This window comes from Antechinus flavipes, chromosome 3, assembly GCF_016432865.1.
Source record: "Antechinus flavipes isolate AdamAnt ecotype Samford, QLD, Australia chromosome 3, AdamAnt_v2, whole genome shotgun sequence".
In the NCBI taxonomy this organism is placed as follows: Eukaryota; Metazoa; Chordata; class Mammalia; order Dasyuromorphia; family Dasyuridae; genus Antechinus; species Antechinus flavipes.
Genome location: NC_067400.1, coordinates 228,330,608 through 228,344,610, shown reverse-complemented (window position 1 = coordinate 228,344,610; position 14,003 = coordinate 228,330,608). Strand labels below are relative to the sequence as shown.

At 34.7% G+C, this 14,003-nt stretch overlaps 2 protein-coding genes across 6 annotated transcripts in view; one reads left to right on the top strand and one right to left on the bottom strand.

The window, feature by feature from the left end:
• Nucleotides 1-8,439, top strand: part of LOC127553697 (cohesin subunit SA-2-like) — a 121,780-nt gene extending 113,341 nt beyond the window's left edge. For all 3 annotated transcript variants that reach the window (XM_051984610.1, XM_051984611.1, XM_051984609.1), the window contains exons 33-34: nt 1,496-1,577; nt 5,549-8,439. In XM_051984610.1, the coding sequence (XP_051840570.1) occupies nt 1,496-1,577; nt 5,549-5,560 (94 nt within the window). In that variant the 3' untranslated portion in view covers nt 5,561-8,439. The remainder of the gene's footprint in view (nt 1-1,495; nt 1,578-5,548) is intronic.
• The window catches only part of PPP2R3B (protein phosphatase 2 regulatory subunit B''beta), a 109,844-nt gene continuing 104,238 nt past the window's right edge, over nt 8,398-14,003 (bottom strand). For 2 of the 3 annotated variants that reach the window (XM_051984614.1, XM_051984617.1), the window contains exon 13: nt 8,398-9,664. In XM_051984614.1, coding sequence (XP_051840574.1) covers nt 9,523-9,664 — 142 coding nt within the window. In that variant the 3' untranslated portion in view covers nt 8,398-9,522. The remainder of the gene's footprint in view (nt 9,665-14,003) is intronic. The other variant, XM_051984615.1, reaches the window with a different exon arrangement.

Sequence of the window (14,003 nt, the reverse complement as noted above, 5' to 3'; positions counted from 1 at the left end):
GTTTGTTATATAATGATAAAATATCCTCTCAGTTATATTGATGGAGAGGGCAATAAAGTAAGAGCTCCTACATAAACCAGACCATCTACCTTGCTAACAGGCTTGCAGGACTTGAGCACAAAGCAAGAATCTATGATGCATAGATTCTTGGGATTAGCCAAGGGATATTAGAATTAATCCAGTCCAGTTTCCTAATTTTTGTAGAAATTTTTTTTAATAGAATAACCACTACTTAAACTCTTTTAGTCTGCCTCCTCACAAGATAGCTAGTTGTTGTTTTTTTTTTTTGTTTTTTTTGACAGCTTCTGGAACTGAAAAATATAAATCCTTAATAGTAAAGTGAAATCTGATTCCCTACAGCTTTTAGGAGTAAGTCGATTTGGTCTCTTTTGAATCAGACTGTAAAAAAGCCTAAAATAAAAATTGTTTTATAGATTTAACAATCAAGATCAGGGATCACCTGAGCAGCCTGAACTGTTTAGTCAATTACTTAGTCACTGGAAACATTGTTCCCAAAGTTAAACCTATCTTTCCTTAATATCTTTATTGGAACCTTACTGTAAAGCAGCATATAGAGTATCTTAGAGTGACCTATGTTTGAGGCCTTATTAATTGTGGGAAAGCCTTCATGGGGAGAGAAGCAAAGGAAATGAGCCATTAGAAAAAGGTTTTTTTTTACTTGCTTCATATTTAAGTTTAAAAAATTGTATTTACTACTTTGAAACTTTTTTCAGAAGTCACTGAGTGCATTCCTAGAACTTTCAATTCATCTATATTCCATTTTCTACTTAATATTGAGGCATTAAGCTATAGTTCACTTTATTGGCCTAAGATAAAAGCTCAAATTGTGGGGCCAACCAGGAGAATTCTTTCTTCCTAACTTGTGGTGGGTGATGAGGATACTTAGATCAGATGAGAAATCTTTGGCTGCTGGAATTATTTGGAGTGTCTAGCTGCTGGGCAGTATGTTGTTTAAATGGAGCTTTTGGTATCCCTAGCCAATACACTTGTTTTTGTGTGATGCTGGCTAAGATAGGAAAAAGGAGTCAGTGATGCTGGCTGACTTCTTTGGCAGCATTAGAAAATTTAACATTAAACGCTTAGCATTTTGTCCTTAGCACCAACGAAAACCATACCCATAGAACCAGGAAGAGAAAAGGGAACCTTGAAATACCACTAATTCTCTAGATATTTCATTGAATTGCAATTTATGTAGTGGTTCAGAATTCACAGTTGAAATACTGTAGCATAAAAAAAAAAATCCAGACATGCTTTTCTCCTTAAAAAAAAATATATATATATATATATGTGTGTGTGTGTGTGTGTGTGTGTGTGTATATATATATATATACACACACACACACACACATATATATATATATATTTATGCTAAACTTCTAATATTCCAAGGTTTTTATTGCTTCATTTTGTAGCAGAGAAGAAAATGACCTAGATACAGGTCATAGTCTGAAATCAAAGTGTTGCATTTTTGCAGGATGGGAGACTCACCTGAAAGCCTGCATGAAGAAGAAACAGAGGACCTCAATGAAGATATTGATGTTGTTGAAATAGATGAGGTAACTAGTGAGGTTTATGAACTTTTCAAAGGCTAATCGTATTCTATGAGATTTTGAAGTTTGTGGGACTTGGCTGTCATGTCTTACTTTTTCAATTCTCTGCCTTACCTTCCAAGTGGCACCTTTCCAGCTGGCTCCCTATTCTGTCAAGGTCACAGTAGGTCAATGAATCTTTTAAGGCTTTATTTGTTTTTTTATGGATTTGTACCTTTACTCCTAGTTCTCCTATGCTCCTTTTAAGTCCTTGATTATAGACATTTCTTAGGAAAAATTACTAGAAAGAAAAGGAGCTCTGGTTCCTGAGCCATGCATGGATGCATAATGTGATAATAGAAGAAGGGATATCTTAATTTAGTAAGGAAGCAGAACATTTCAACTCCACAAAAATCTTCTAATGTCTGATCTTATAGAGGTGATCCATGATTTTTTTTTAATAGCTTTTTATTTACAAGTTATATGTATGGATAGTTTTATAGCATTGACAATTGCCAAACCTTTTGTTCCAATTTTTCCCCTCTTTCCCCCCATCCCCTCCCCTAGATGGCAGGATGACCAGTAGATGTTAAATATATTAAAGTATAAATTAGATACACAATAAGTATACATGACCAAACCATTATTTTGCTGTACAAAAAGAATCGGACTCTGAAATATTGTACAATTAGCCTGTGAAGGAAATCCAAAATACAGGCAGGCAAAAATATAGGGATTGGGAATTCAATGTAATGGTTCTTAGTCATCTCCTAGAGTTCTTTTGCCGGGAGTAGCTGGTTCAGTTCATTACTGCTCCATTAGAACTGGTTTGGTTCATCTCATTGCTGAGGATGGCCAGGTCCATCAGAATTGGTCATCATATAGTATTGTTGTTAAAATATATAATGATCTCCTGGTCCTGCTCGTTTCTCTCAGCATCGATTCATGTAATTCTCTCCAGGCCTTTCTGAAATCATCCTGTTGGTCATTTCTTACCAAACAATAATATTCCATAATATTCATGTACCACAATTTATTCAGCCATTCTCCAATTGATGGGCATCTACTCAATTTCCAGTTTCTGGCCACTACAAAGAGGGCTGCCACAAACATTCGTGCACATACAGATCCCTTTCTCTTCTTTATGATCTCTTTGGGATATAAGCCCAGTAGTAACACTGCTAGATCAAAGGGTATGCATAGTTTGATAACTTTTTGAGCATAATTCCCAATTGCTCTCCAGAATGGTTGGATGTGTTCACAATTCCACCAACAATGTATCAGTGTCCCTGTTTTCCCACATCCCCTCCAACATTCCGCATTATCTTTCCCAGTCATTCTAGCCAGTCTGACAGGTGTGTAGTGGTACGTGATTTTTTTTTTTAATGAAAACTTAGAAAGTTATCAGTATTTCCAGTTTACTGGTATGCCTAATAAACTATATAATGTACATAGAGGCAACTTGATAACAGTTTGCTAGGCCTGGAGTCAGGAAGAACAGAGTTCAAATCTAGCCTTAGTTTTGTGATCTTGAACAAGTCACTTAAGATGTCTTTTTGCCTCAGTTTCCTCCTCTGTGAAACACTGATAATATAGCATCTCTCCCCAGATTTTTTGAAGACCTTCATAAAAGGTGAATTGAAAACTAAGTCAATGTTATTCTGCTTTGTCATGTCTGTCTCCATGACAAGGATGTAAAGTTAGTGCTAGATAATTCCAATTTATTTTGCATAAGGTGAACTTCACTAAAAAATATTAATAATTATTTTCAATGGGTTTAATTCATTTCCCACTTTTCAGATTTGAAAATTTTTCAAAATAAGTTAGGCTTGCAGCAGATGTAACTGCATGAAATAGTTCTCATTTTTATCCTTTTTTCAAATTTCATATTTAATTTGACCTATGATTGTCCACAAATGAATCAATTATCTGATTACACATAAACAGATGATTGTGAAATAATTGGTAATTTGTCAAGAAAATATCACATTCTCTGTAAGCAGGAGATATACACATATATACATCTATGTATACATAGAAAAGAAACTCAAGTTTGGTTTTTTTTTTTTTTTGTTTGTTTTGTTTTTGGAGAGGGGGGTACTGGCAGGATCACAAAAGGTTTTATGTAGAAGAGGGATTTTGAGTTGACCTGTGAAGGAAACTATGAGTTCTTTGAAAGAGAGGTGAAACTGGAATCTATTCCAGGCATGAGGGGCAGCTTATGCCTTAGTGCAGAGATGGGATGTTGAGGGTCATGTGTGACCAACAGTAGAGGGCATAAATTATAAATTTTAAAAAGTAGCCAAGTTCTGAAGGGTTTTAAACATCCAACAGAAGAGTTTGTGTTTTAACCTAGAAGTAACTGGGAGCCATGTGAAGTCAGAGAAACAAGTTAGGAGGTTCATGTATTAATTATAATGCATGAAAGGAGTGATAAGTCCTTGGTGATTGTGTGAGTGGAGAGAAAGGGATTTGTGAGACATGTATAGGTAGCATCAACAGGATTTGACATCCTATTAGATTCTTAGGGTGAAAGGGAGTGAACAGTCAAGAATGACTCTGACATTGCAAGCTGAATGGATGGTGGTATCCTTGACAAGCATCACCAAGCTCAGAGGAGGAGTAGATTGGAGAGAGAAGAGAAAGTTGTGTTTTTGACTTGCTGAAAGATAATATGCTTGTGAAAGGTTTTCATTGTCCTAGGCAGGTATTCATAAGCTGCAAACCATAAGCTTTAGAAAAATGATTGAAATATGTAATACATTAATTAATTTAAGATTAATTTGTTTTGTAATCCTGTTTTTTATACATTTAAAAACATTATTCTGAGAAAAGGTGTTTGGGTTTTTCTACTGCTAATGTAGTTGATGATAGAAAAAAAGTGTAAATCCCTTGTCCTACATTGAGGTCTTACAGGTATTCCTATTATCTTTGTTGAACCAGGTGTCATAATCTTGTTCATCAGGATGTGTCTTGAACCATGTCAAGGTGGATTGCGTTCATTAAGGAAATTTCAAAATTCTTTTATTGATCTCAGACTTCTCCTAGAAACATATGTTAAACATTTTAAGAGTTTCGTTATACTGTATTTTGTTTGATTGGGAGTCAAGAAAAATTATTTTATGAAAAATTAAAATGAATATTACTTAGGAGACAGTGAAGAGGCTTATGTTAGATGTGAATAGGCTATTGTATATAAAAACTAGTGAACAATGTCATCAAAAAATTTATATTTGAAAAAGACCATATATAGCTGCTAGGGACATGGCAAGAACCAGATGACTGATGTGTTCTGCTGGCATTTTCACAGTATCAGGAAAACGCAAAGAATTTCCCTCTTCCTCCCCCCTACACACAATAAAAATATAAGAGAACATAGACAAAAACATGAGCACAGGATGAGCAGGTATATATGAATTTGTATAATCAGGAGGAGTATCTACACCGCTGATACCAGAGATCCATTTAAGTCTGGGGTTACATATGCTGACAAATCCTGACATCAGCATTCAGAAAGGTAGTTTCTGAAGTATAGCAGAATAATGGAAGTTATTTCTGTCATTATCTAGGAGGTTCCTTAAGTTAGATTTTTTTTAAAACTTTTTTAATTATGTTGTCAGAAACCTACAGGGTTTCGCTGCTGATAAAAAATAATCTTATTAATGGCATTATTAATAATCTTACTAATTAAAAAAATAAACTTACTGATAATGTTAGCATATATAAACATTCATATATACAGTTGTCTAAGGTGAGATTACATTGTAATATTATACTTTATTAGGTTCAAAGTTTGGTATGATATGGGTCCATCCTGGGTTCTAAGCAAAGTTAATTAATTCCTATAAATACTGGGTACTTTTAATGTAGTGGGGTCACCTGTAATCTGATCTTGCAACATGGACCACAATAAAATGAGGTTTATTTTCATTTTGTAAAGACTTTAATTTGACTGTTTACTTTATCTTAATCTTTTTTTTTTTTTTTTTTTTTTGTAGGGAAACTTGTGAAAAAGCTGAAAATGGTGAAGATCAAAAACTGCTCTTTTTTGGGAAACAACCAAAACATTTTGATTTTTTCAGATTTTCATGTGTACAAATGGAAACAGCAACTTTATGAAGTGGGACTGTCCCTGTATCCTGGACCATTGTGCTCTTTGGGCTTTTAAAAGTTTCAGGTCCAAAGAAAAGTAAATTCCCTCCGAATTTACTCCAAGGTAGCCTTTCACCTACCTTGGCTTATTTTATGTACAGGCATAAAATGTGCCTAAAGTTTATTTTTTCAGTGAAAACATAAGTTGAAATGACATCTTGACAGAACAGTACCATGGGTGATAAATGGAATAATGTTACTGTTTTTATGGGTATTTATAACAAATACAGAAGATATTGGTTATATATTAAGAATGTTATTCAGAAATCACATTTATTAAGCAAAATTCCCCTTTTTAACAATAAGGTATTGGTTACTATTATTAAATGTCATTCAATAGGTGGAATTCAGAATGACAACCTAAAGGAAAGATTATCTATTTCCGTCTCCTCTTTTCATTCTTTAAATTAATAAATATTAGATTAACTATTTTTGAAGGAAAACAAAACCAGAAATTTGCCTTCTTACCATTGTGTATAGGAAAACTTATGGTGGTTTCAATTCAATATTTATTTGTTACCTTTGTATAAATAACTTGAACCAGATAAAAATGAAAGCAATGCTACACTCAAGGAGTTTCTATTTTACCCCCATGTTATACAGCATGCACACAAAGAAGAATGAAGTATTTTAGGTGAGAGAGAACTCTGACTCATGCCTGAAATTTCAGCTGGAAGGATTTCTTCAGGAAGTATCCAGGGCAGGGTTTGTCTGTTTTTTTCTTCACATTTTACTTGTGAACTCTGAGGTCAAACAGTGTTTCATTTACATTTTCACTCTTTATTTGATGGAAAAGCAAGACATGACTGCCTCTGCACTTTGTTTTTCAAAACAAACCACAGTTCTTATTGTTGATGATAGACATGTTTTTGTGATCTTCTGGTGATTAAGTTGTTTTATAATCATCATAAAATATTTATCAAGTGCCTATTATACACTAGGTGCTTATAACAGACCAGTGGGGGGTGGGGAGGAGGGAGGAAACACTTAAGCTACCTTGATTTGACTTTTTGAGTATGTTTAATGAACTACATGTATGTCATCCAAGGACCAAGCTAGCTAAGATCAGAAGAGTTTATAATTAAGATATAGGCCGACTTAAATTATTTCAGTCACAGTAACTTAGAAAGATCATTTATTAAGGGTTGCCATTTACAACAGTCTAGGGAGTATTTATATAAGATGATAATGGATTCTTGAAGTAAAGGATAGGAAATCTAGGGAGGTCAGGGTAACGTGTTCTTTAAAAGTCCTTCTGTCACACTGGAAGAACTTAAATATGAATGACTGCTTGTTGTATTAAGGTCTTCCATGCATATTTCCAGATATTGAACTCCATTTCATACACTTGTAATATGACTCCCAGAAGTTGTGAGGAAGCAGCTTATATACAAATGAAATAGTTTATATATATTTTGTTAGTGTGACAACAGTGTTCTGCATTTGTAGAGTCCTCCTTATCTTTTTAGTTTATTGTGCCAAAGTATTGTGTTCCTATCCCTATCTCCCCTTTAAAAAGAATGTGTATGTGTGTGTCCGCGCATGGCGCACGTGTAATATTTAAAGCAACAAGACAGCTGCTGGATTAGTGACCATATGACTCATTGCCTTAACTATAGGGAGAATAAATTTAGAAGATACAGAGGGAGAATAAATTTAGAAGATGTAGTTATTTGATATTTCTGATCAAAGAAATTGTTTCCCTCTCTTTGTTGGATGAGCAAGCAAGAATTATTCTTTTGCATATAGGAACATAAGTGGATTGGTTTGATCTGGATGGATTTTTTTGAACAGTTGCCATGTGGCATAGTTACTTTTCTTGTCAATTTATGGTTACTATAAAGTTCCTGCCAATAGTACAGGACAATAATTCATAATGGTGTGTTCCAAAATGAAGTTTACCCTTGGTAAATGTTCTTCTAATGAACAAGTAAATAGTAGTATTATCTGAAGTTACAATATGTGTTAATGTGGAGAAGTATACACCTTTTTTTTTTTTTTAATTTAAGTTTGTTTCAAGTATCCTGTGAGATAATTAAGGAAAATAAATGGCTTTAACATTAGGCCCTATTCTAAAATTCCTACATGATATTTGAAATAAAAAAAGTCAGCCAGCAAAAAAGGATGACATAGAATCATCCTCAGACTGTCTTCTAAGTCCACATAGTTGCAACGGAAATATTGAGGAGACTTTAAAATTTAACCAAATTCAGAGAAATGCGATTTTTTTGAGGTGTGAGAAAAAATGTGGTAAAAGCTTGAAAGTAGTTTAGAATATTGTCAGCTAATGGTTGCAAAGGCTATATTTCTGTTGCTTTAACATGCATTTACTACTAAAGATTTACTATCTTTATTTGTCAACTCTTTGCCCCTGAAGTCAGTACAACCCAGAGGTTAGTGGTAGAGTAAATGCTTTCCTTATGTACTTGATTTGGTTGGTTTGTTACATATAGGATCATCAGAGATGTAACAAAAACTGGTAACCATCTTCTAGTTTAACATCTAAAGTTTTCCACAGGAAATTAAAATGAAGGATTCTGGTTTCGGTGCCAAGATGTTTTCCCCCAAAATTGTGTCAAACTCTACCCAGTGTTAATATTTCCATGTAAAGCTATGAAATGTGTCCAGAAACAGTAAAATTCTTTGCTGCATGTAGGCATACCTGTGGTAATATTACAACAAGTGGATACATGGATGAAAATCTTTAAATGCTTTATTTGAAAATACAAACATGATTTTTAAACATTTTTAAACTGATCTACACAGCAAACAAAAATAACTTTACATCTTTTTTGTACATTTTACATGAAAACGTTCAAATAAACTTGCTGAAGGCGTTCTATACCCAAATTCTTTGCGTACTGTTATGTACATTTCAAGGCACTACAACCTTATGATATATGAAACTGAAACAAGTATCTCTCATCCTTTACACACTCTCTTGCCATAAAGATAGGCAGGTGAGGTGGCAGAAATTCAAGCTGCTGTGACACTTTTGTTTATATATTTATGGAATGTGTCAATAACTAACCTTTCAAAGAGGAAGAAATAGAAGCCTTAAATGCCCACAATATATTAGTGCACATCACAGATCAAGTAACATTAATATGTTTTTTAAAAAGCCAAGGAAAAAAACCCTTCTAGAGAGCAAAAATATCCAGCCAGAATATCAAGTATAAATGCTAACCAACTTCAAATGTTAAGGAGTACTTCTTTTATGATATACATCAATAAGGTAAACCTGATTTAAGGAACTGCATTTAAACAGGAGAAAACCAGTCTTTAAAAAACTTTAAGAAAAAATTTCCTGTGTGGGCCAGAATGCTTAGATTTCAAATTAAAGTATGTCAATTGACAGCTTTTAAAAATAAAACTATCATCATATTTTTTCCTTTTTGCCAGGTGTATAAGGTTTACAGAAAGATGTTATTTATTTTTCCCTCTTTTAGGAGCAAACACTAAAGATCTGAATAAAAGGAGCCTCTTACTCCTGGATATGGGTAGTTTTTCACAGCTTTTACAGCTCCAGGGTATCAGTATATTATGTTATTAACTGGAAAGGGTGGTGCATACTCACTCAAGATAGCAGAGGCTTTAGAGAACACAAAATTATTCCAATTAAGGAGATATGCACCATCTAAAAATAAATTATTTTACAAGCTTGAATATTGGATAAATACAAAACTATCATTCCATAAAAATGCACTTAATTAAAAGGTTTTAAATAATTTGTACCACAAAAAAACTACGACTGGAAACAAAGCCACTGATCATTTCTGGTGTAGCAGACCTGCTGCAGTCTTTCTATGTTGGGTCATAATCATAATATCTCCACATCATCTTCATACTCATCCAAATTTACATCACCCAGAGGTGAAGGCATTTCAAAGAAAGGTCTTTTGTCCAATTGAAACTTTAATGCACTGGCCTTCTGATCTATAGGATTCAGTTCTGCTTCATAACTGAAAGGAGAAAAGGTTATGGTGAAGGCAGATAGATTAGACAGACATTCAAAACCAAACACCTACCTCATTCCTGATAATAATTTTATATGTATTCTAAACTAGATTAGTTTCTCTCTCTTTTTTTTTTTTTAAATAATTTTAAAAACAGGAAGCTGGTGGTGCAGTGCATAGTGCTGGGACTTAGCAGCAAGAAGCCCCGAGGTCAAATCTGGCCTTATATTTATTAGCTATCACTCCAGACAAATCACTTAACCTGTCTGTGCCTTGGTTTCCTCACCTATAAAATGGGGATAATAGTACCTACCTCACAGGATTGTGAGAATTAAGATATTTGCAAAGTATTTTGCAGACCGTAAGGTGCTATTTATAGTTTTGAAAAGTTGAATACTAATGCTAAAAAATCAATTTATAGAGAAAATTTAAGCAACTAATTCTATTTTATTATATCTATATGTAGAATGAAAATTAAATCTGTATTGTGAATTCAAAAGTTAAAATTTTAACAAGTTTAAATTTAATACATGATAGTGCCCAGCACTATGCTAGGCACTGCAGATACAAAGACAGTGAATAAAACAATCCCTACCTCAAGGAACTTACATTCTAATGGAAGAGTTAAGTATATATAAGCATAGAGGAAGTCCCTAAAGTCTTAGTATAGTTTTAAACTCTTCAAACTCGTTTAAAAACCACATTAAGGCTTTCAATATATCCTGTATATAATAGGGTGTTAAATACAAGTAGTAAATTGAGGGTAGTTTGTGGAAGGTAGCTATAGTAGTTTGGAGGGGGAGGAATTAGGAGAGGCTTTCTATAATGGAAGGCAGTGGCAGAATTGTATTGGATGAAGAGATTCTGTGGGGTAGAAGAGAAGAGAAAGGATATTCCAGGCTTGGGGAGTAGTTGATAAAGGTGTGGAAACAGTAGCTAGGACATCCTGTTTACATAGATTGATTTGGTGGCCAAATCACAGATTTGAGAAGTGAAGTCACATATAAAGACTGGAAAGTGAGGTTGAGGTCAGGTTGTGATTGGCTTTAAAAGTTAAACAGGAATTTACATCCTATCTTAGAAGCAATAGAACCATCAGAGATTGAACATAGTTACATAGATCTGTGCTTACAGAAGATAACAGACAATAGCAGAAAATAAACTGAAGTGGTGACAAATGCTGTAGTGAGACTAATGTAATTAGTAATATTTAATACAAATGTATTAGTCTCACTAAGTGATGAAGACCAGAACTAAGTGGAGGAGTTGGATGAGTGATATTGTGGAGGTAAAAATGGCAAGATATATAACAATTTATTATGAAGGAGGTGGAAGAACAAAGAATTGAGTTTAACATTGAGCTTATCAACTTGGGTGACGGGAAGAATCACAGTGACTTTTAATGAAATGGGCAAGATTTTGTTATTCTGGACTTAATAAATTCCAAGAAAGTAAACACTTCCATATATAAAGAAAAAAAAAAGATTGCATATGAACCCATGACATTGAAATGGACAAAGGACTGGCCTCTCCTCCCCTCCCTCAGTCTTAGGGTCTGGAGCTGGCAGAGAAAGGTCTGCTCAGCTGGATTAGGGGACTTCTTTTGCACTTCAAAGTGCCAGATCAACAATGCTCCCAAGGATATCTGTTCAGTAAGGGTGGTTACCTAACCCTAATCCCTATCTATGTTAAAACATCTGCCTTTGTATCTTTCCTCCTTTAAAGTCAAGTCACTGTTTAATGTCAAAGGTGCCAGCAAAGGTGAACAAGAATGCTTATAAGGTTACCCCTACTTCAGTTGGGGACAGAACCACGCCAGAATCTTACTGGAGGTCCGTCCTGGCCATGCACACCATCTAGGCCAGTTACAAATAAATTATTTCTAAATTATGAATTACTATGGCCATCTTGAACTTTATTGCCTGAGCTATTTCAACATGTACAGCAGCTTGTCTTTTTTAAAAAAATATAATAAATTCAACAATTTTAAAGCTATTATATTTGGTTTAGAAGAGGGAAGGGTCTGGGAATAATGATGAATTATGTTTAGGATTTTGACTCATCTCTGGAATGATCAACAGACAATTAATGATGCAAGACTTGGGCTCAGGGAGAGATTGGAGTTGCACTTACAGATCTATAAATAATATGCACAGAGATAAACATATTGAAGGTGATAAAAGTCATCAGCACAGAGAAGAGAGACCCCAAAGAGCCTTGGGGAGCAGCCCTACTAAGGTGGGGGGGGTAAAATGTGGGTGATAAAATCAGGAAAAGAGAACAAGAACCAGAAGAATGGCATTAACTCCACAGAAATGTTCATTGGAAGTCAGTAGTGTCTGTCAGAGAAGCAGACTACTGCCAGAGGAGACTACCTACTCCAAAGGTAGTCATTTGAAATGCAAGACCTGAATTCCAATCCTGTTTCTCTTGCCACTAACAATCTTGTTTCTCTTGTGGTGGGACTCAATGCTCAGGAAGAGAAAACCAATCCTATCCAGAGACTTTGTGTGTTAGCCTCTAGCAGGAATTGGGTTCAGAGAAGGGACAGATTCAAGGCAGAACTTGCTGCATTTGATGGCAAGGATGGAATTTCAGATGGTGATGGGAAATCATTAATGTGCATCATATGGCAGAATCTGAACTCGGGTGGACCCTAGAAAGCAGAAGTAGGAGTAAAGAGGGAGGTTTCAGAGATTAGGCTTATTGGAAAGTCAAATCCAAGAGAGGAACAGGCTTTCCTTAGGATGAAGAGATCTCCAGAGGTCCTGGATTCTTTCACTTTCTGTCTATGACCCTGGGCAAGGCACAGCTTTTCTCCTCTGTAAAATGAGGGGATTAGACTAGCCAATTTCAAAGTACCTTTTCAGCTCTAAGTAAGTCTATAATTCTGATTCCCTCACCAGATATATTCAAGTTATAGAACTACTTATTGATGAAAAAGAGAAAAAAAGCTTTTGTTAAGCTATGCAACCTATCAACTCTGATTCTGGGGTAGGAAGAAACGAAAAAAGAAAAAACTAGTTAAGGAATTTTGTCTTGGAAACAAGAGTATGATGAGAGAGCAGAGAGCACATTGAGGAGGGAGATGGTTCATAGTGTGACATATATAAGACAGCACCCAAGTACACAAAGTAGGAAAAGGCATTGATAAATAACCTTGGAGGGAGAAGGGCTGAAGAGGTTTGAAAGATTTATGATAAGAGTGGATGCACTGAAGGAACTTTTTCCTAAAAATTTAGATTTAGGGTTGGGTGATAGCTTGTGAACATTTCACAGTTTAGAAAAGATTTGTGTTTTTTTTCTTCTTTGACTGTTGACTGCTTTAAAAAAAAATTAACAGGAGCCCTAAGCAAATTTGTTGGCAGAGGATCTAGAATAAGAGCAATGAGGCAAGGCAAGAATTGAGAAATTAGAACACTATTGGAGGGGGTTAGCCTTGGCAGGGAAGGTGAAAACTCATACTTTGCATACTAATGGAGAAAAGTAGTAAAGACAGGGGTTCTGGAATAGAGCTCATCATACCATATTTGAATGACAGAACAAGTACTTGGAAAAATAATCATGTTGGGAAACTACACTTTTACTAAGAGGCATAATTTCCATAAGCTTTTGTGCTAAATTGTTCTAAGGTGGTACAATGGGGTCTTTCTATTCTCTAGCATTTGTATATATAGTAAGTGAATGCTCTTTTGGCAAGTCTGTCTTTGAAACAATGTTAACCTTGAAAACATGACATCTCTTGCAAACCCCAAATGTGCTTATTTTTCACATTTTTGCCATAACTTTGGACAGTGATTAAAAAATATTATGTCTGATAAATTTTTCTTATGCCCTATAATCTAGAAGAAATGTTAGGGGGACCCATTAGCCCAAGAAAAATAAAATATTTTTTTCCTATATCTATCCCTCCTGTTATATATTTGTTACCTTTATAGCATGAAGGTATTTGTTAAGTATTTGCATTTACTTCTGATTTAGCAGCTTGAGTCATATAAATAATGTCATTCAATTGTCAAGAGTACAAAAATAGTATTTCTTCAATAACCAAGTTACCAGTTGAGATCTACCTAGAAGATGTGACCTAGATACCCTGGATCATCCTAGTTCTAAAGATCCTTGGCAGAACAGGTTCTACTCTTAGGCCAAATATAGTTTTATGTTTACCAAAAAGCCCACTAGGCCCAACTGATTGTACAAAGAGGATGCTGAGTTTCTACAGTTTTAAGACTCCTACAATCATATTCAGTTGGATTTTCTTTTCTCTTATTTTCTCTCTCTTAAAAATCTTATCAATCTGCTCAGTCTTTATATCCTAGTAGGCAGCAAGGAGGTACAGTGGATA